The sequence below is a fragment of the Lagopus muta genome, chromosome 7 (genome assembly GCF_023343835.1).
Source record: "Lagopus muta isolate bLagMut1 chromosome 7, bLagMut1 primary, whole genome shotgun sequence".
Taxonomy (NCBI): Eukaryota; Metazoa; Chordata; class Aves; order Galliformes; family Phasianidae; genus Lagopus; species Lagopus muta.
The window spans coordinates 46,838,650-46,862,189 of NC_064439.1; the positions used below are offsets into that span (position 1 = coordinate 46,838,650).

A 23,540-nucleotide genomic window follows, 5' to 3' on the forward strand; every position below is an offset into this window, starting at 1 on the left:
AATTTTGTGGAATATAATGCAATGTATCATAAAATTAAATGTTTTTTTCCCAAGATATACTGCTATTCTTTAAGAAAGTCATCCAATCACTCTCTCCCATCTTTTCTTAGATTACAGTGAACTCACATCGGTTATTAAAACCTAGTATTTTTAATACTGTTATTGTAACAGATGTGTGCCACAAGCAGAAAAGCTCAGAAAACCTGCGTTAACCATAGTTTAATTAACTGAATCAAATTGCTTCCTTTAGAATTCTCCAGTGAAGTCTGAAATACAGGACACATTCATGCTTTGAGGACAACATGGTCACACATGGAATTGCATCTCATAGATGCAGGTGATAACCTAGAAATCAATAACCAAGGAGTTTATGAGAAGCCACCAACCATGAGAGCTTTGACAGCACACTGGGATAAAGGCCCCAGAAGACCTTCCTATTAAAAGTAGAATGTGATTGTTTGTGGATTGGGCATATGTTCACACTGTGAGCCTGTCTCATCAACATTAAAAAGAACTGCAGAAGAAACAACTTCTATATGAACATAGAAATGTGCTGTCCTTTTTTGTTCACCTTATAAACATTTTGAATGGCATAAAAAAGCACAGGCCCTGTTTTGGTGGACTGGTTGGTGACCCTGCATATAGCAGGGGGGTTGAAATAGATGATTATTGTGGTCCTTTTCAACCCAGGCAATTCTATGATTCTAGGATTCTTTCATTACCACATACAAATCATAAAATGTATGATAAAAATCTAAAGTGATCGGTTTTAAGAGCTACAGCCAGAACTACTGAAATGTTTACTGCTCCATCATACCAAATTGAGAACATTTCCTCGCTTAAGAGTTGATGTGCAACACTGAGCAATAATAGACTATGAGGGTTTGTGGTTTAAGCCTCTTCTGAGATTTGTCAACCCTAGCATCACAGTATCACCAATCCGTATAATTACAGTAATTTAATTGCTTTTATAACAGCTCTGAGCTGCAGAACCTTAATGGTGCAGCAACATTTGGAAAATTTTACTCCAATAATCAAGAGAAAAAAAAAGTTGATATCAACTCTGGACGTGTTTCTGAATTATCCACAGTATTGCTTAACTAGGATAATACACTCCGGCATTGTACATCCTATGTGTTAGCACCAGTGTCTATTCCTTGACAATGAATCATAAAACTCTAGCAATATTCCAAGTTTGAGCAGGGAGGGTGGACTACCTCTCCCCATAGGTCTGGCTCAGCTCTCAGTTGCCTCCCACAATACAAATCTAGCCACGGTCTCCACTCAGCAGAACGCTCTTGCCAAAAAGAACGTGGGTACCCAGACAGAACACCTGCCCAGAAACACAGCTGTTTAGTTCCCTGGCTGCAGGGAGTACTTGAGCTGTTGCTGCTGGAGGGTGGCAGGGATATCAGGTGTGAGGGGTGGAAGATCTGCACAGCCTGATGGCAGAGCTCAAGGAGGAGGCAAAGAGATTAAGGAGCATCAGGAGGTATGAGCAGGAAGATAGACTGGTGGAGTAACTCCTCAACATGCCCGGGAGAAAGGCACTGAGGTGATTCACCCCAAAAAGTGGTGGAGCCCCTGCCCTGTTACCATCAGGCAAAGAGAGGGGACTTAAGAAATGGGAAGGAATAAAAACAGGTCTCAGGGCAGTGTTGTGGACAAGCCCCCTCCCTATCTACCTTGATTCCCCAGGTGCCCCTAAATAGTAAGTTTAAGGTTCTGGATCTCAAGGGACAGGTAAGTGAGCATGCAGCGGAAAGTTCACCCACAAGGTTGTCTGGGGTGAGATGGTCAACTTCATGCCTCAAGACTGCCTCCACCAAAAAGGAAAGCAGGGTAGTTATCATAGGCGACTCCTTTCTGAGGGTAACAAAAGGCCTGATACATTGTCCAGAGCCTTCCCACAGGGAATTATGCTGCCTACCTGGAGCCTTGGTTAGGGACATTACTAAAAAAATTCCCAGCCTGCTTCCACCCTCTGATTATTACCCTATACTGATACATGGCTGGACCATGGGACAATTTACTTGGTACCTGGCCTGGTGGCTACTGATGGGTCTCACTCATCTCAAAGGGAAAACGGATTCTAGCCCAGGAGTTGGTAGGACTCATTGCAAAGGCATTAAACTAGGTATGAAGGGAGAAGCGGATAAAATCAGGCTCATCAGAGATAAGCCTGGGGAAACAATGCTGGGGGTGAGGCAAATGGCTCAGCTGAAGAGCATCTACACCAGTGCATGCAGCATAGGCAACAAACAGGAGGAAATGGAAGCTATTGTGCAGCAGGCAAGCTATGACTTCATTGCCATTACTGAAACATGGTGGGATTGCTCCCACGACTGAAACGTTGCAATGGATGGCTATAAGCTCGTTAGAAGGGATGTGGTGTGGCTCCCTATGTTAGAGCGTGTTTTGATATTATTGAGCTTATGGCTGGAAATGATAAAGTCCAGCATCTATGGGTAAAGACCAGTAGGAGGGAGTGAAGACCAGATGAACAGGGAACTTTCACCAAGTGTCCAGGAGAAAGAGAGTCTATCTCCTTTGGTAGAAGGGATGGGCAACTTGGAGAGAGTACAGAGAAGTTGCTGGGATATGCAGGGAGAGACTTAGTAAAGCAAAAGCCCTGCTTGAACTCAACTTGGACACAACAAAAAAAGAAATTTCTACAAACGGATCAATAGGAAGAGGAGGGCTAAGGAGAACCTCCATCCTCTACTGGACGTAGTGGGGAATGTGAACACTGAGGATAAGGAAAAGGCTGACATTCTCAAGGCCTTCTTGACATTTGTTTTTAAGAGTCCTACCAGTTATCCTTGGGGTACTCTACCTCCTGGCCTGGAAGTCTGGGATGGGCAGCAGAATAAACCACCCACGGTTCAGGTGGAAAGTGTCCTACTATTCCACTTGGACTGTCATAAGCCCATGGGGCCAGTGGGATCCAACCCCAGGGTGCTGAGGTCACTGGTGGAGGTGATTGCCAAGCAACTTTCTACTATCTGTGAGTGCTCCTGGTCAACTGGAGAGGTCCCAGAAGACTGACCTCTCGTAAGGCTGCATCTTGAGTACTGTGTTCAGTTTTGGGCCCCTTACTACAAAGAAAGACATCAAGGCCCTGGGCCATGTCCAGAGAATGGCACTGATAATTTTCACAAAATGACATAAAAAAATATCTTGGCAATTCCAGCAACTATTTCCAACAAAGAGCATGTGGGAATGTGCTCCCTCGTTTCAGACATGCCATTATTTCTTTAGAAAATTCAGTGTTTCCATTGAAAACTCTTATTTTAAAAAGTGGTTGCAGTCATCCCTGGGGGAGAACTGATAATAGCAGTTTCAGGTGACTTCATGCAATCTTGTATCTCAAAAGCAGTCTTTTTTCTTTTTCTAAAGAAAATTTAAGCCATTATCTCATAATGTGGATGGCTGCCTTTTGGAATTGAGAGGGGAGAAAGGGGCATGAGACACCAACATTACTTCTTTTAGAAGATACTTTGGAAAATAACTGCTAATTCATCCACAATGCCTTTTTTTTCCAGCAAAAGTTCCTAAAGACCTAGACCTAATCTCCCTTTGGTAGCCAATGTTGACAAGCTACAAAGTGAGTCTTGGCATTTTGTGTAACCTGGAAAAAAAGACCTGGAAAACCATTTTACAGGCTCATTCTGCATTTAACTAATACTCATATGTGAAATCATTATGTTAGTACTAACTTCAAAATTCTGAGAAAGGCTGTGAAACCCAAAGCTTATGGATGGAAGTAATGTTTATTGTGTAGTCTGATATATATAACAAACTATGCAACTCCAACCCCAAATTTCCATGACAGGCAAACAAATCCTCAGAGAGCCCAGTGAATTTTCAGGATTTCCTCAAACTTTCAGTAGAGCTTTTCAGAAGCACAAAGAGTCTTAAAGTGGAGTATTTGGTTTTGTTTTATGCTATTGAACATCTTTTCAATCACCTCTTTTATATAAAGATGGATGGTGGAAGCAAGAAGTGCCTGCATTCTCTTATGCCTGCCAACATTGTTTTCCAGGGCCATGAACAACTGACCCAAATTTAATAAAAGTTCCTGGCAGTTACAAAATCCTTCTTGGCCGGGAATACTAAGTGGGCATTTGAATAATGTTTCTCTATCCTTTTATTATTTACCTTTTGAATAATACCTCATTAGAAACCACAACAGCTTGGATGCTTTTTTGTTTCTCAAAGACGATCAAGAAAGTATAGGAGATGTGAACATCAATTGGGAAATGGCTGGCTTCATATTTTGATTATACACATCACACATACTTATACACATTTCTGTTGTACATATTATAAGTAATGGTTTAGTAGAGACTTCAAGATTCTTTTAACCAGACCAAAGGCATTGCAGTAATCTGAAGACCAAATGGATCTAAGCTGCACTGAAAATAATGCCTCCTATTTATTTCCATGGAAACTAAGATACAAAGAGCACAATAACACTATTTCATAGAGCAAACTCTTGGCTAAAAGCTGCTCTTTTTTGACACAGTCATTACCACTGGCTATGCATTTTTGCCAATCATGAAGAAAAGCCTGCATGTCATGCGCAGAAAAACCTACAACAGTGGATGTAAACCACTGTCACTGTTGCCACTATTGAAACACACCAGCCACCACCTCACTGTGCTCTCACCCACAGTTTGGTCTCCATAAAAGTTCTGCAGGCGTCAATGAGTGTCAATGGATGCCATTTTGTCCAACGTGCAGAAATTCAATGGCACATCTTTGCTTCATACACACTTTCATGTCTGATGCCATTTTGTCAGACTGCCTCTCTGCTGCCATCTGTCACACAGCAACAACATGTAACAGCATATTGGAGGGAAGGTTCAGCCACTATTGCCATATCACCAACATCCACCTCTGACACGCTGGACAGGCATAGTAAACAGGAGGCATTGCTTTCATAGCAGCCCTCGTAGTCAAAACTACAAATATTAGAATATAAGTAAGACTTGCTAGTTTCTCATGTGCAATACTACATTTCACAGGTGATGTATATACAAGTTTCTACTAAAGGAGAAATTGCACTCGGTATTGACTTAATGAAGGAATTCTCACATTAATCTCTTAAGCTGCACTGCTCTATAGAAAAACAGACTCTGTGGAAAAGAAAACTTCCATAAATCTCTTCAACCCTTACCAGAAAAATAGGCTTTTTGTAGCCCACGGATTTTCTTTGCACCTTTTCTTGTGGAAACAATTAGCTTAGCAATTTTAAAGTATTAGGTAGGCCCAGCTGCAGGCTCCTGGAATCCATTTTAGATAACAATGTCTGCACAGAAATGACAAGAGCACAGTCTCACAGTACTACAGTAAGTGGGCAGTGAGTAAGTGGACTTCTAATAAGGCTGTCTTGAAGGGGCTTTCACTGTAGCTGTTACAGATCTCAGCACTTCAAGCCAGATTTGCTTGTGATTCAAGTACAGACTTGACTCTTCATTAGCTCAAGGACAAAACACTGCATCACAACTCAAATTTTAAAATGCTCAAGACTGACACAGACTGTCAGAACGCAGTAATTCCTTCTGACTTGAGATGAATCCCACTTGTTGGTCCTTCAGTGATTTCCAAAAGCCACACCTGTAATCAGACCTGCTCTAACTTCTTTTTTGTCATGCGAATAGAGTAGCCAAGTTTCAGACAATACTGGTTCAAAACTATGGCCATGGAGTGCTGAGAACAATACTGAATGATTCATTCAACTGACTGTTTTCAAAGCTCATTATAGGCACAAAACCCTAATCTAAAGAGCATGCACATTTTTCCAAAATAATATTTAGCCTAATTTATACATCTTCCTTCTACTTATTCTGATGTAACATACTGTTAGGATTGATTTCTGTCCTGTTATACTGACTAACTTGAAAAAGTTAAATGCTTGGCTACATAACTTGAAAATACTTGCTATTATTGGCAAGAATACCAGTATCCAAATAACCACCAGTATAGTAAATTCAATAACTGCAATAATAGTAGTTAGGCAACCTGTACCTTAACACTGCAGAAAGTTTACTGCGGTTATTAGTTCTATCCTTAAGTGCATACAATCTAAAGCAAATAGAAATTTTAATAGAACTACACTTTTTATAGTTTTTTTACAGCATGTTTAGACAATCTCTAAAACAAAATCAAAGACGTCTCTGCTTATTTGTGTAGGTAAAAGATAATAATAAGAAAGGTATAAAACAAAGATGGAAAAACTCAGTGGCTGGTTGGCAACAATTTACAACCCAAAGCTCTTGAACTCCAATCCATATGTTTAAGAAAATGTCTTTTTATAATCAAATAAATGAAACTATCACAAAACTTTACCTTACATTACACCATTCTGTGATAAGTTACTCTGTAGGCTGCAGTTCCACACAGTTGTGTATTCATATTAATTATGATTCACAAGAAAATATTAAGCACGTACCTAAATTTAAATAAGTCATTAGACACCTCAAATAAAAATGGTTTCAATTTTCTTTACTAAGAAGAATTGCTTACATAAGGTTGCAGTAACCAAGTATCTCTTGGGCTGGAATCCTGTAATGGTTCCTGAAATTACCTAGGCACATTAAGGACAGTAACTTTTGATTAGAAAGCTGAAGTTGTAAAATCCTCTTAAATTGCACCCACCACATCAACATGGACATTATCATGCAATTCTGTAGAGTAAAGCTTCTAGGAAAAGATGTGCAACTGTTCAACGTCTGGGTGCAACTTTGGAGGATGTTTTCAAAATTCAGTTCAAAATGTGATTTTACCAGAGTTTATAGCTCAAGTTTGCAATCATTTTTGTACAGCTGTCTGTGTATTTTATCTCAAGTAATAATCCAGTTTCTTCAAATTAGACAGCTAAATTCCATTACATTATATAACTATAAATGCTGGGGTGTTTTGTTTTGTTTTTGTCTTAGATGCAACAAGTATTTAACTATGAGACTAAATTTACTAAATCTAATCATACAAGATGAGAATTTTGAAATTTAATATTCAAGTAATCTAAAAATTTACATGACACAAAAATACAAAGAATTTAACTAAAAACAGTGGTAGAACAGTAGCGAATGCAAATGCTAAAGCTCTGGTCTGACTAATAGCTTCTCTGAAATATTTGTACTTAAGCAATAAATGTAAATATCAGCCCATCATCTCTGTTTGTCTCTCAAAAAGACACAATGGTTATTCTGAGTTGTTACAGTGAAGTCAGGCATGTATTTCCCTGAAATCTTTAAGATTCTCTTTGTTTAGATACATCATTTATGAGATAGATTTACTGGCTTATGGTGAAAAAATTCTGCCAGGAAAATCAAGTCTTCCATGTTGTGAAAATTCCTACAGCCACACGACACAAGACTTGACAAAACTGTCTCCCAGTGTTGTAAAACCCTGAGCAACTAAGTTAATTGTGAAGTGATCTGCACTATTGGTCCACCAAAAACAAATAAAGAAGCAAAGGCAAAGATGCATTTTTCAGCCCAACCATTCTCTGATTCACAGTAATTTTTCATCTTGTTTTCCAATAGCTTCTTGGAGGTACTCATGATATAATGTGGCTTATAACTCCTTATTTATGAAAGAACAAACAGACCTTTTATATCTAAAATACTGAATAGGAATATAGGTTAAAAAATACAGCCTAGGTAATTCTTTCATTGTAGTTAGCATGCAGCAGTAGCATATAAGGAATTTAAAGTATTTTAAGCATACTTTAAGGGATATATCCTGATAAATACAGTTAAGCTTATTTCTTTTGACGTCATCTAACAGTTTAATTGTTCAGAGAAAAGTTATTTTAAAGGTATTCATTATATCCAATACAGAGAGTATCTAGAAAGTTAGCATTTACAAGAGCTTCTTTATAGCTATTTCCTACAAACCACATATCCAGCTCACTTTGTCAGAAATATTTAAGAACTTCAGATTGGAGATCTCAAGAATTCTACTCAACAGTTACCTTCTAGAACACACACAAACACACAAATTTTCTTGAAACCAAACCACTCATTCTCTCAATCAGACTTCAACTCTAGTAAGAAAACCAAAACTTGAAAAGAAGAAAGTGGAAGACAACAGATAAAGTATAACAAACAGAAAGGAAGTCTATGGCATCTGCATGAGAGTGTACATTCCATGCATTTGTACTTGTGATTGCAAGAGAGGTCAGCATATCTGTATTGGAATTGTATCTGTGAGCTCTTGGAAAAAGTAATGATGTTGTAACAGAGACTTCAAAGTGGGCTCAGAACTTGAAATCACATTCAAATTCTCTACCAGAATTCTGCAGTCCAAGATGAAACCTACGCTATTCTGTTCTCACTCAAACCAAAACATCAAGACCAATGTTCACACGAATGGATTTATCATGCTAAGGTTACCCTCCAAGTCTAATTCACACAGACCCACTGACTTGAGGGGGTAAGCAGGAAGAGGAATTAATTTTTGTTCACTGGGATGGAGAATGTTCACAGAAGCATTTTTGCAGTCACTCAAAGCAAAAGTTCCTGGTAAGAAACTACTTGTACAACTGCACCAGTTGCATTCATTTCCAAACATTATGAACTTCACCTCATTCTTTACTATGGAATCACACCATACTTGGATTAGGCAAAAAAAATTAGCATGAACTACTTCAGTTCTAAAAAAGAAAATACGATACAACCATTAATTCCTTCTCTAAAGATAATCTGATTGGACTAGAATTGTTCTTTCTGTCCTTGCACAGACTTGCAGCATGGCTATTAGACTTCATTTTCTGCTGTTTAAAGTAGTCATTCCAACTAAGGCTAAAGTTTCACTGACACATTTAGCAGCTCCCTGGAAAGTCTTAATGTAATATTTTGCACTAGATAGCATCCAGGTGGCTGGATGCAACCCTATGGCATATGTCCTCATAGCACAGCACAGTCTTTCAGGTCTTAGTTACTAGAGTTCTTTGCATAGTTCACACAACATATATAAGGTGGCAACCTCTTTCCTAGGTCTTGTTCACTTCATTTGTTCATTAAATTCAAAAGGTTTTTTAAAATTCTCAGATGCACAAAAAGCATGCTACATAACGCACTGACTGCCACCCACCTCTGTACATCACACACATCTCAGTGGCAAGAGATCAGCAAGATGAGATATTTATTAGCGAAAATAGGCCAATTCAATGTAAACCAAATGGTATTTATTAAGAATTTTGGCAAGTTCAGCTGCCAGGGTTCCGTGCCATTCTATCACAGGTAGCTTGCTGGCTCTAATGGAGTTAGCCACTTCAAGGCCAACTGAAAAATTGTCCACGCAAGCAGTCATCGCAGCAGTAATACTGCAAATACACTGAAAGAGATCTCAGCCTGGTACTGAATTTGGGACTCCTCTTCTTGTTGACATTTCCTCTTGACATTTCTGCTCTGTGTTCCAACCTCCTCAACAGCACTTTTCTATTTAACTACAAGCTGGGAAGTTGCAGTACAGCTCCTCGGAGAGCATTCTTGTTACTTTCTCAATGAGGAACCTCAATACTTCCTGGTGAGACAATTTGCAATTCAAGCATTACATTTCTTTTCAGTAGATAAGACACATTGTTCCGCTTTGCTTTTCTATTGCTACTGAAAACTGCTTCAGTTTTGTTGTAATCTAGCACAGTGTATCAGTGGGAGAAATCAGAGTTCATCCTTTTTTCTCATGATAAAATACAGGTGTTCCTACCGAGGCAGATACACTACTCTTTTGCCCTACACTGTGTACAAGTGTTAATAGATTTTAACCTGTACAAAATTGTGCTGCTAAGATTTGGTCCAGCACCAGATGGAGCGAGTACATAACTACACTTCCCACTAGTTTGAGATGGATGATAGTCTACCAGCTTGAGCAATGATGTTCTCCAGTGACCAATAGAATTCATAGGAACACTCCAACTTGATGGACCCATTTTATTCCTTTGATTTACATCTTCATCTATGAATGCATATCTATTGCTAGAGAGATTTCTTTTCATATTTCCTGCTCGGTGGTATCAAATCACAGAATCATAGAGATTGGAAAAGACCTTTAAGGTCATCTAGTCCAACTGTCCACCTACCAACAGTATTGCCCACTAAACCACGTCCCTAAGTACCACATTTACACATTTCTTGAATACCTCCAGGGACACCACCTCCCTGGGCAGCCCACTCCAATGCATCAGCACTCTTTCTGAGAAGATTTTCCTAATATACAACCTGAACCTCCCCTAGCACAGCTTGAGGCCATTTCCTCTCAACCTATTGCTGATTACCTGGGAGAATAAGCCAACCTCCAGCTCTCTACAACAACATTTCAGGTACCTGTAGAAAGTGATGAAGTCTCCCTTGAGCCTCCTCTTTTCCAGACTAAAGAATGCCATGTTCCACAGCCTTCTCCTTCTCTCAGCTTCAAGGCACCACAAGGGCCTGTGCATCCACTCAGGAGACCTCCACCACCTGACAGCAAATACAGCCACACCGTCTCCACCACCGTGTCCAGGTTCACAAAAAGCATATCAGCTGAACTGACACAGCCCCATGAAGTGCATTAGGTAAATACAGGAGCCTGGCCAGCATCAATTTTGCACTGCAATAGAACTACCCTTGTACAAATAATTAAATACCATCTACAAGAAGAAAACAAAACTTCTCAGCTTATAACCGCCTCCCTCGGAAAATGAAAGATCTACCAAGAAAAAGAATTTTTATTTTACTTTCTCTCCTTCTTTTTCTCTTACTGGTTGAGCATAGCTAAATGAAATGAAAAGTCATGCATACAGAAGATAACAAATATCCTTTGAGGGCACAGCATATTCACCATGCTGCAGTCTCTGGTGTCTGAGCAAGAACTCAGGCCAAAAATATCATGTATAGAAAAACACTGCAATACTGTGATTTCATGCCTAGTGTTACCTTATGGTTTAAGTAGCTCCCTTGGCTCTTACACTTGTAGCAATTAGAATTTCCAGACAGCTCAGTGGCAAATATTCTAGGTTCCCTCTACATCGCAGCACTAACTGGCAGATGGCAGTCATTCTTACTGTGAATGAATTGAATTCATTGGTACAGCACAAGGCTGTAAACCTAAAGACTTGTTTAAAGCTTTCAAAATTTTCATTCTGCCTTTTACAGGAAGTTACAAAGCAACAACAGTCAGTTGTGTGATGGAGGTCTCTCTTTTTTTTTCTTTCTCTGTAAATCACAGGCTAAGTTCTACAGTGGGATACACAGGTCAACATGCCACTGTTTCTGGAGTTCATTAACACATTTCTACCCTTTTCCCTTCATGATGCTTTATTAGCAATGAGGTTATTTCAGCACAGAATGCTATCTCCTGAAGAACACAGAAACAGTCTCTAAATTACTGCCTCACACGCTTGATCAGAAAAATTGGAGCATCAGACAAAGAAGAGGGAACGCCTGCCAAATGTGCCTGATTTTTTAGTGTAGCTGCCTCAAATCAGGATTTTATCAAGACTGCCTCCTACATAATGAAGATGATACACTTCTCCATTACCAGGACAGTACTTAATATATGTGGCAAAGGTTAAGCAATACACATTTCAACTTAGACAGCTTGTTCTGACCTGAAATCCAGGTGGACTGCAAGTAATTAGCACTCTGGAGAAGTCAGAGTTCTAGGCCTTCATTGGATGTGCCAGCTTGTTTTAGTGACCAGATTCTGGAGTTTTAAGTTACTCTATGGAATATCAAGTGAAAGTAATGCCTCCTATTTACTATCATGGCACTACAGCAAAGAGCACAATAATACTATTCCACAGAGTAAATTCTCAGCTACAAAATACTGTTTTTCAACACAGTCACCACCACTAGCTATGCATTTTTGCCAGCCATGAACAAAGAGCCTGTGTAGTGTGCATGTCAAAATCTGCACCAGTGTCCCTATCGAGACCCACTGTTGCTGTCACCAGTGCTGAAATGCATCACCCACACAGTGCCCACATCCACTGACTGGTCTTCACAAATATTCAAGCAAGCATCAACGAATGTCAACGGGTACAAATTTTTTTCCACGTGGAGAAATTAATGGCATGCACTTGTTTCATAGACCCCGTTTGGTCCACCCCTCTACTGCCATCTTTCACACAGCAACAACATGTAACAGGTTATTGGTGGGTAGGTTCAATCTCTACTCCCATACCACCAAAATCTGCCTCTGGTTTTGTGGGCCAACATAATAAAACAGAAGGTGTTATTTTCAGAGCAGCCTTCATACGTTGCTGCAGAAGGCATCTTTCACCCATTGCTCAGGTAAACTCTGCTATCACATTAAGCTCTGTGTTTCAGTTACATCCCTATCTTGCACTCACGTGCAAGAATTAGCCAGGTAAACAAGAAGTTGGATGCACTACAAAGAAATAATTGTTTTCTGCAGATGAGTGGGAAAATTCCAGTAATCTGTTTCTGAATATTGATACGTGCAACCTCTACGTTTTTTCCTATTCTTGACTTCAACAGACACTTCTATTGAACGTAACTGATTTACGATTAACACTGAAATGCATTTAAAATCAAATATCACAGGGAAAATCAGGAAGATATAATATACAGCAAGGGGAAAAAAGAGAAGGTACAACTTAGTAAACAGTATGGGAAATTGCTGTAGTCTAAGGCTGAGAGCTTAGCAGGCACTTTATTAAACTGCAATGCCTTACTTTACAGTTCTGCTCTTAAAATATGTTAACACTATATCACAGTTCCCGGCAGCATGAAGTCTTTCCAGAAAATGTGTCATCACCATATGCAGCATATTTTATAGCCATTATAATTTTATTATATCCAATAATATTTTTCTGAAATTCTAGGAAGTCTTCCCACAAAAGATAAGTAATGACTATGTTTTAATCAGCTGGCATAAAGTCTAACCACCATACTGCAGAAAAAAAAATCCTTTATTACACCAAAATGACCTCGGTTTCATTTTGCCTCTCTCAAAAAGGTTATGAACAAAATCATAAAGAATCTCACTCAAGTAGTATGTGGCACAAAACTTCTCAACTGTGAAGCTGTTTAACTCAAAGATTGATTTCTGCAATTCACCGATTCTTAATTGAAGTAACTGAACAAATTCAGGATCCTATATGTTGCATTATTAAACAGAAAATTTGACAGTTATGCCGACAAATCCTAAATATATGTCACTAGTTTTACGGATCTGCAAACACTGAAAAGACAAGCTATTTATCTCTGAGCAAAACAAAGTAATTTCTCTTTTCTTACCAGGGTTGGGTTTCTGCTTTGCAGAGTGCTTGTGATGGGAGAACACTGATGTGGAGCCCGGTACAACTGCGTGTTCCTCTAAGTCAGACTCTGGGATTGTAGCACAGCCACCTAGTAGAAAAGGGAAGGACCTTCATGTGGTGCTTTTGTAATGAAACAAACTCACCAGTGCACACTTGAGGAAAAGAGGCGATAAATTAACTGACATGAAATCCCAAGAACTGAAAGAACCTTAACTTTAAAAAGAAAAAAGAAAGTTCTGTGAGGTGAAAGAAAACCACTACCATTGTTCAGAACACTGGTTATGCCTTAATGACTTTTCTCTACCGCTTATGTTAGTTTAAAAAGAAGTTTGAACGGATTAAGCCTACAGATTACTTAAAACTGGTTCCACATAAAAGCTGGAAATAATATGGTTCATGTTAAAGATCAGACTATTGGGAGCTAGATCTGTAATACAAGTAATTTTATGTGAGTGAAATAACTTTACAAAGTCAACAAACCTTATAAAGATTGTTAGCTTGCCACAGAGAATTACATATGATGATATTTTTTGGATGGGTTTTTTAAATAAAGTATTTTTAATTACCTCATGCTAGAGAGAGGAAAACAGGGACACTTTCACTGTATGATTACACTTCAGTGCCTTCCTCGTTAGAGACTTTAGGATGCAGGACATAATGGATTATTTGAATTTTGCAATATTGCTTTTCTTAGTAGTTCATCAGAGAGCACAATGACTTTAAATGCTTATGTTTAAAATATGAAAAGGGGGACAACCTACTAGTAATAATACCTGAAGGCAGCTGTGGTAGCTTTCAATGGAGCAGAATAATGATTTTATTTTTCCAAAAGGCTGTGATCAAGACTTTGGAGAACGTATTGATGTTCCACAGCAAAAGCCACAGCCTTACAACAAATCCTTCGCTGATTCAGTCTGCGTGTTAAGCTTGTCACAATTGTGACCTTTTAAGATCTCAAAGCAGGGAGGAGCATTTTGAAGTATTACTTTTTCAGCCCTGCTTGAATGCCACTTTTTCTCATGTGATTAATATTTCTATATTTTACCTTCAGCTATTCTGGGCAGTTCTTGTTGAAGCCCAAACCTCTGCCCAGCAATTTCAAACTAACACCCAAACTAAAATCCAGTACAGTACAGTAGATGCTCTATTAATGATCCTAGACAAATGGTCACCTGCTTTCAAATTTAGCTCTTACTTAAATATTTTGTTGCCAGGACATAAGTTTGCATTTCTTTCAAAGAACCACTACTAACAGGTACACAAATGCATGTACCTATTTACTGCATTCTGAAAGCACACATTTACAAACAGCATATCACGGTTGTTCTCTCCTTAAATAAATACATAAATAAATAACCTAATAACCTAAGAAAATGACTGTGAAAAATAACACTGCACCCTCAAGAAGGAGAGGTGCAGCTACCCAAGTAGTTTCAGAAGCACTGGCAACACACAAAGTTCTGCAGAAATGTGCCTAGCTAGGGTAGAGCATGGCAGCTCCACTGAATACTGTGAAGGAACTCATTCCTACCAACTGAAGAACTGACACAGCATCCTTTATTTCCAAGGAAGACATAAGCTACTGTATTCCAGATACACCCTGACAGAAAGTGTAGGACACGTTATGGATTTGCATTTGAACTAGAGCAAGCCAATCCTGTCTGTTTGAAAGGACAGTTAGGTGTTAATGTATCAACAGTGTACATTACCCGTGATAGCTTCAGCTATTTAGGGTTCCTGCTATGAAGCTGAAGGAGAAAATGGGAAATGAGAAAAATGTTGCCGTGTTAAAATACCACAGCAGTGGGGCACAGCATAAAATATAAACCTACCTACATCCTAAATGAAAACAAACATCAGTAAATTAATACTTCTGTTCCCATTTGCAAATTATGACTAAACTGTAAACTCAGATTTGATTAAATTGGAAGTATTTAAGTATTTTTCATTCTCCAGATAAAATCTACCCTGTTAAACAGAAATCTGTAAACACGGGATACAAAATTAAGGTCTCTTCCACAAGGGAACTATTAAGAATGGCAAAACACATTTTAAAAGATTTTATAAAACTTTTAACATTATGAGTGAAAATTCATTCAGTTAGTTGGTGTCTATTGGATTTCTACACGGAAACAGACTTTTAAAGTCTCCTGAAGTCTGAAATTCTGTAACTTACATGGCCTTGAGAATTGACAACTTTTGATGCCAAAGTATTTCATTAGTCATCAACTGTGATAGTAACTGAATAACAGTTGGAAAAGGTCTATTTGCCCTTAGGTATAACACTACTTAAATTTGTTAAGATTTCCTTGTCAACAGATACTATCAGAATGTACTAAAATTAAAAGCAAAATTCACCTTATCCATAGCTTTCATTTGTTGACAGAAAATAGTCGGGATTCAAACGTTACCAATCCACAGATGATTTTACATATAAAGAAAAGTCCAAGCAGAGCACACAGAATAACAGTAACATCACAATTTTCAGTATTATGAGTAGTAATTATTTCATATTTCTACAAGGATACTGATAACTTTCATATATGATTTGTCTTATTCACACCATTGCTTCAGAAATCTATTCATTGTGCTGAGGACAGTGTTCGGGGGGCCTGCACTTCATCCAGGTTTCTTACTCCAATAATTATTTAAATGAAAGAAATAGGTGGTGACCTTTTGTGGCAATGAAGCTTACATGACCATGGTCACCATGCTACTGCTTTTGATGTCCTTCCAATATTAGTTTATAACTGAAGGAACTAGTGGCGTCTGCTGAACTATATCCCTCAGACTGTTTCCATACCCAAGGCTAGGTAAAATGACTGAACCCTCATTCACATCAACCTGCAGAAAAAAGAACAAACTAAGTTGTGTCTGCTTCTTCCAATGGAACTCATGGCAATTTCAATTTTCTTGATCCACTTGGCACAGGTACCCATCCTCATGATAAAAATGGATACACTTGACAACATGCTACGATTTTCCACAGGAAAAAGTGAGGACCATAATAAGGCAATTGTCATTCTAGAGAAATAAAAACAAGAGAAAGTGTTAAACTTTCACTCGGATAGATAGGAAACTGGATGAAGTACAAATAGATCTTTGCTAGATCTAGCAAACATAATCTTTACACCACTGTAGTCCATCATTTAGTAAAAATACTCTGAAAGACAGGTACCAGTAGCTTGAAAAAAATCTTGCCCATGAGGACTCTAAGCTCTTTTGAAATACATTGTGCAGGGGTTCTACTCCAGTTATCTATCCTGCTTTCTTTGGTGAGAGGCCAATAGAATTTTCACTTCAAGTCAAAGAAATCAGTCTGAATTCTTGTATATCTTTGCATGCATTTCCAAAGGCAGCCACAGAATACCTATTTTAGCAAGCATTTTGATCTATCTGGAGTCCTAGAAGTCACAGTAGCAGAATTTTTCATATTCATTGATAATTAAGCGAATGGTACAAAGTGAAATATTTAAGGAAAAGGTGGGGGGAAGCAAGAGTAGTGCATAAATCTACAGGCTGGAAATGATCCAAGTTAAGAAGTTCTCCAGATGTCAGTCTGTAAACAGTGCCTCATAATATGAATTTCCCCATTAATTGTTGGCAGGAATAACATCTAGAATACAATATTACATTTGACCCACTCTTTCCCCCTTTTCTGTGTAGCTAAATTCTTCTCTGACATCACAGATCTTTTATCAGTTGTGATAAATCCAAGAAGAAAGCTGTGGTCAGCAGAACTGTTTGATAAGGTACAACTTGCATAAAATTACTCCGAAGCGAATTATGAACTTTGTTCACCAAAGGAAATGAAACTTCTCTTGTTTATTTTCTCTACGTCTGTTTTTGTGACACGTTTGGTTCTTAAGTTGGAAAAAGACACCCACACCCAAAGGAAACATAAACATAATGCATACTGAAAAAAAGCCCAAAGTACTAACAGTTTTCCTACAGGTTCCTATCATCATGTTTTTACACATTTTAATATGGCTCCAAAAGTTTAAAAACAGGAAAACAGAAGTAGTATACATCTAAAGAATGAAAAGGTACTTTGAGGGTAAGACCATTTGAGCTTCCTCTTCACAATCACAAACTAAACTATTCATAAAGTTTCCATTTTCCTTTGAAATTAACTCTTTCACAGGAGGCTACAGAAAGAAGAAAAAAATGCTTCAACAGTAAGAGATTCAAAATACGAGCAGACAGCTCAGAAGCTCAGTCATTAGCAGGTCTTTCTTTTACGTGCATGCCTTTGTAACAACAGAGATAATCTAAACACAAACATAAGTTCACAGAGATTCCAAAACTGCAAGTAAAATCAGACTCTGTTGATTCTTTTGAGGACGTGTACACTAAAAATGCAACCTAAAGCATTATAGATTCTTTGCTCTAAAAAACTAACTACATTTATTTCAGTCCTGTAAATTTAGGGGGGAGTGGGGATCTGCTCATCAGAAAGTAGTCATTTGGTTTAGGTAAACACTGCTGCAAGCTTTGTACCCAGGTAGTTGTACTGCTGCTTCCCAGAAGTAAGATAGAACAATATCATCTATAGTAGCAATTGTTAGATATTGGAGACTATAAGATCCAGGGAATATTCATTCACATGATTCAGTGAAATATACTCAATCTGTAAGGAGAAAAATTAAAGAAATAGAAAGGAGAGGAAGAAGGATTTATTTTTTTTACAAGTGTCTCACTGATAATGAATGCACAGTTGCACTTCACAGTGCAGAAACAACTCTGATTCAGTTCAAGCATTTGCTAGCAAAATGCAGATTCACTAATAAATCAGCTACAGATTTCAGGACAAAGCATTTAAATCCAATAGTGTGGCTACAATTGTTTAGTCACAAAACTCTATTGTTGCTCTTTGTGCCTGGGTTGACTTAACCAGCATCAGTATAACGATGGAAAGTATTTCTGTCTTGCATTCCACCAAAGTAATAAATTAATGAAAAATCATAATAACAGAGTATGCAATCCAAGGTCACCATAGATCACCAAATATATTTTCAATGACAGTACAGAGAAACACACTGGGCTGGTGTTCAGCTTTACCCTTGTTTTACTGAAATGTTTCTTAAAGACCTAGTTCATAAATTCTATCGTTTGTCTTGTAGTATGTTGCACTGGTGTTGCAATTGCTACTATTTGCATTAAGAGCTATGCACAGATAACATGCAACAACCACGTGTGACTTCTTGAGCTCACAGCGTGTTCTAATATCTTGAACACATCTGAATCCATAAAATCTTGACTAAGGAAGATCAGGGTACTTCGAGGCAGTACCACCTTTTTACAGGAGAAATATGCTGTTTATAATCATCAGATTTGTCCTGGCCATTATTCCAGAATGAGGTTCAGTGCATGTGGTATGCAAGTAATATGAATGGCACTGGGAAAACACATTGCTAAGCACAGATCTAGCAGCTGTTTTCATTAAAAAAGCATTATTGGACATTCAGCCAAGAACACAATCAAAATTAACATTCAGTAGTACTCTTAACAGTACAGGTCTAAGAATGCAATAACACTAAACTGTATAAGGCCATTCAACGTATATCAAACGTAATTTGTTACTCACTAGGAACAAAGGATGAATGATTCCAGTTGTTCTTCAGTCACATAAATCTGTTCTGTCTTCCAACTTCCTATTCACTTAATGAGCACAGACCAGCTGAAAAACATGCTGTGTTCTGGTTTGTGCTGGGAGAGGTAGTTATCACTGAGCTGTGTAGCATTTGGAGGACTTTCATCTGCCTTCATGTAACAGCATAAAAAAAATCACTTTACAACAGTAAGTTTTCAAGGGGGAGATCAACTCTTAACAAACACCGTAACAAAAAAAATAATCCTATTTTTAGGTTTCATGGTGCCTGACATAGCACCTGGCATTTTGTTTTTGATTGGAGTTTGTGGCCTCTTCCCTGCATTCAACGTACTGCTAACTGCAGCTTCCATTTAGTGTAACCGTACAGGTTTATTTCTTCAAAATGCTTAAATACTACAGCAGCAGAAGTCTTAGGACATACTGTCTTCCACACACTTTCAGGGACAACATTTTTCATTTACCTTTTTGGGAGCAAGAGCGTGAACGTGCGAGAGCTCTGTCATTATTGGCTTTGGCTTGGTTTGTCTGTTTTAAATACATACATAAATTTATTTTGTGTCACAAGAAAATGTGCATGCACATGTGGATTATATAAAGCATTTTATATCAAACATTTTGTTTTCATTGAGACTTCTATGGAGGTTTTATTTATTTCATTGTTTCAGTAACGCACAGTGGTGAGGAAGCTACTGGATATTTAAAATTGTGAGGGTTTTTTAAACTAACTTTCATTAAAAAAATTAAATAGGTTATGTTGCTTTTGATAAACACTTCCCCTATTTTCTTATTCTTAATGAGTATTCTAATTAATTTCTACTGTCAGTTCTGGTTTCTATCTGACAATACATTCCAAGAGAACTCTGGAAAGCGAATGTTCACACAGCTGCTGAAACAGCTGGGAAGTCCAGAGCATGCTTGTAAGAATGTTCACAACATTGTCTTTATGTAGTCACTGTCTTTTCTTCAGTGTATAGTGAAAGCAGAAAGACTAGAATTGACTGTTGCTATCTTGATACCAAACCCTTCTGGCACTCAGAAATCTAAAAGGTTCAGACAGATGCATTTATCCTATTCTCATTTGAAACACTGCTATATTTCTGAAGCACACAGAGGACATTCTCCAAAGGGAAGATGTATGCAGACACACAGATGCTGTACATGTATGTATATAAGCACACACAAATTTTGATCTTACTACTGAAGAAAGAGTGTGGCCTCGTTCCCTGGAGGCAGAAGTTGAAAAAACAGCAAATCATGGAATCATAGAATTGCTCAGGTTGGGACAAACCTTAAAGATCATCAAGTTCAACTGCAATCTGTTTGTGGCTTTACACTTTGCTTGCATTTTTATAACTTAGGAATGTTTCCATGTGTTCTGTGATACAACCATTCCACAGGATTTTCAAGGTGTGTATTCTATGACTGCTTTGGAGGAACAAACAAGGACAAGAATACAGAAACAAAGACTACTGATAAGAGATATGATATCATACAGACCGTGGATGACAGAAGACAACTGAATAGTAATTGGGAATCAAGTGGCACAGTTAAAGCAATAAGGCAATACTTCACAGCAGCAATGTGGTGGACTAGTTTGCAGCACTAGTCAATTTGGAAACGTATTAAAAACAGTTTAACAGACAAAACATCAGACTAAGCCACAGTCCAGAAGGATAAGATTGCAATACCAATTGCAAGAGCAAGGAAAAGAATTGATATTATCAAAAACAGTGATGTCATGGAAATGAAAGAAGATACAATAGCCGCTGAAGTAGTCACAGGATGGCAAGAGAAAGAAAAAATGGTTCCAGTGTAACAACCATGAAAAAGATGAATGCATTGCTGAAATCCACCTGTGAATGTTCCAAAAAACGCTCAAGAAAGTAGTTATATTGAACAAGGCACCAGTGAGACATCTGTGTTCAATTCGTGTTGCCATGCTCACCATAGATTAAATAAACCTGAAAAAATCCAGTTGAAAGTTACTAAGATAAAATAGGAACAATGTAACTTATGGAAATACAAAGCAGAGGACCAACCTTGCTTAGCTAAGAGGATTAAAATGGAATGGAATGATTTTTACCAACAGAAATTAGGACAGCAATCCTTAGTGTCTGGTGAAATAAAAGACGCTCTAGGAACAAGAAATAAAAAATAATCAGAAATTAATTATGACCTTTTAGTCTGACAACAGAGTGAGCAAAGGTTCTGAACAGCCCCCGAACATGAACTGCAAGGTGATAAACTGCATTTACAAATGGCCTTAAATTACCCTATCTAACACAGAGATGGAGCTTGTGATCTGGGACATTTTCTTCTGTCCTCCCCAACTCCATAATATTGAAGATACAAAGAACACAGGATGAAACAGAATACAGACTACTAATTGATAAATCCATAACTATCCTATTATCTAATCTGTGACTAGTTATCTGATCATGAGAATATCAATGAATAGGCATTATCAATTTATCTACTCATATTTGACTACAGGATTCAAAATGAATATGACGCGCTGTGAACAAAGTAGGCTGTTTGCCTTCATTCAGTTTTATAAACTGTCAGTTCACACTGGAAAATAAAAACTGCAATGATTCTGGGAACAAAATTATCATTGAAAAATATTTAATTAAAAAAACCAACAGTAATACTGCAAGACACCTGAAAATTCCAGTTCTGGCAATTTTGATTCCCAAAAGTATTTGGTGAGTAAACTTCTGAATTTATGTTTGGAGAGATGTCTGACTACAAAACACCAAAATTCAGGTTGCAAAATTAAATATAAGTAATCGATGGGTTGTTTTTTTGTGTTGTTTTTTGTTTTGTTTTTTTTTTGAGAATAATAAGTTAGTCTCTGTTATTCTGCATCTCCAGATACTGCTGAGAAATAAGCAGCACATTAATGAAAAAAACTATGAATACAAGCATTTGCCTTTAATACTACTTGAAATAAACCCTACAAACATTTATCATGCCAAGTTAAACAGCATACAGAGCCTTTGAGCACTTCTGAAGAAGCCTAGAAAATCAGGGCACTGAAGAGAAAAATAGCGTTCTCCTTTTTACAATGCAAAAGTTTCCTTCCACAATAGAATCCAGCAAATCATAGAATTGTTTTATTTGGAAGGGACCTTTAATGATCTTCCAGTTCAACTCCCCTGCAATCAACAGAAACACCTACAGCCAGCTCAGGTTGCTCAGAGCCCCATCTAGCCCTGGAATGTCTCCAGAGACAGAGGCACCCACCACCTCTCTGGCAACCTGTTCCAGTGCTTCACCACCCTTACCATTAAAACTTATATCCAAATCTCCCCTCTTCTAGCTTGAACTGAAAAAGCTTGCTTTTCTGTTGGATGTATCAGAAACAGCACATTGTTTTTGTGTATTGTAAATAGTACTCAAATCCTAGATTTGTCAATAGCATGCAAGACCTCAGTGTCGTTATATTTCTCTATACTAGTAGATACTTCACTTTTACTTAATGATCAACTCTATGATTTCAATTAGTTATACTAGCAGCTAGAAATGAATCAAATGATAATAAAATATCTCTGCTCCAATACTGCAATAAGAACCATACATGATTTACTTCAATTCCATTAGTATTTAATACTTTATTTACCATATTTGCTACTGACCAAATCAATTCAAGTGTTATCACAAGTTAGCTCAACCCTCTAGAATCCTAAAATCTCTGGAATTGATTTTTAGGATGAAATCATGAGGATGCCCAGCATTACCAAGTTGTGACAAAATCTGAGCTCTTTGCTTCTGTGCAGAAGTCAGAAGCAAACATCATTGCTTTGGCAGGTCTAAGACCAGCAGACAGGAAATAAAACTGGTAACAGCAATCATCACACAAGTTTTGTATGCCTGAAACAAAAAAGGCACCTTTGGCTCCTCGTGTGAAGCACCTCAAAGAGAACTGAGTTTAAAAAACTGCCAAGGGCCTTTCTACCAAACACATGGTATTAAAGATACAAGAAACCACGCTCCTCAAAATCCCCAATCACTCAGGAAAACCTTGGCACTGAATTTTTCAGGCTCAGCTTGCTTATCATCAATGTGAATTACATTCAGAAGAAGACAATGAATACATAGAAGTGTGTTCAAATCCAACCTCCTCTTTTAGTGAAAGTAAGGTCTGTTTTTATAATAAAATGCCATGTCTGAAACAAAGTGGCTTTTTCTACATGGGAAGGCAGAGGATTAACTGTTCTGCTTCATCTAAAAAAGTTGACATTGCTGCTACTGTCCAACATGATCAATAGAGTGACAGAGCAAATGAAATATAAAGTCTCTCACAATCAGCTATTTTTATCTGTTATTCTTACTTAATTCTCTTATTCAGTCCTCTAGGTTTTAAGGATCACCTTACAGCCTGATAGGAATAAAAGGTTACTTATTCTAAAAAATGATTTTATAACTGTGATACCCTGAAACTCGGTGAAGTACCAAGTGGAAGTTACAAGATATGGGTAGCCCCCAGCCCATTTCCTCTTCCAATCATGATTTTGTTTTATTTATACAACATTACTACATGCTCAACAAAGTTTATGGTAAATTAACAGTCTATATAATGCAGAGATTAAACAAAACGATTTAAAAATCTATAGCTCACCTTCAAAGTAGCTGCAAGAAAGCAAT

At 37.8% G+C, this 23,540-nt stretch overlaps 1 protein-coding gene across 2 annotated transcripts in view; it reads right to left on the reverse strand.

The window, feature by feature from the left end:
• The window catches only part of BBS9 (Bardet-Biedl syndrome 9), a 273,148-nt gene that overhangs the window by 97,306 nt on the left and 152,302 nt on the right, over window positions 1-23,540 (reverse strand). The window contains exon 22 of one of the 2 annotated variants that reach the window (XM_048950757.1): window positions 13,257-13,367. The exons of the other annotated variant lie outside the window; for it this stretch is intronic. Coding sequence (XP_048806714.1) covers window positions 13,257-13,367 — 111 coding nt within the window. The remainder of the gene's footprint in view (window positions 1-13,256; window positions 13,368-23,540) is intronic. 2 annotated transcript variants of the gene reach the window in all.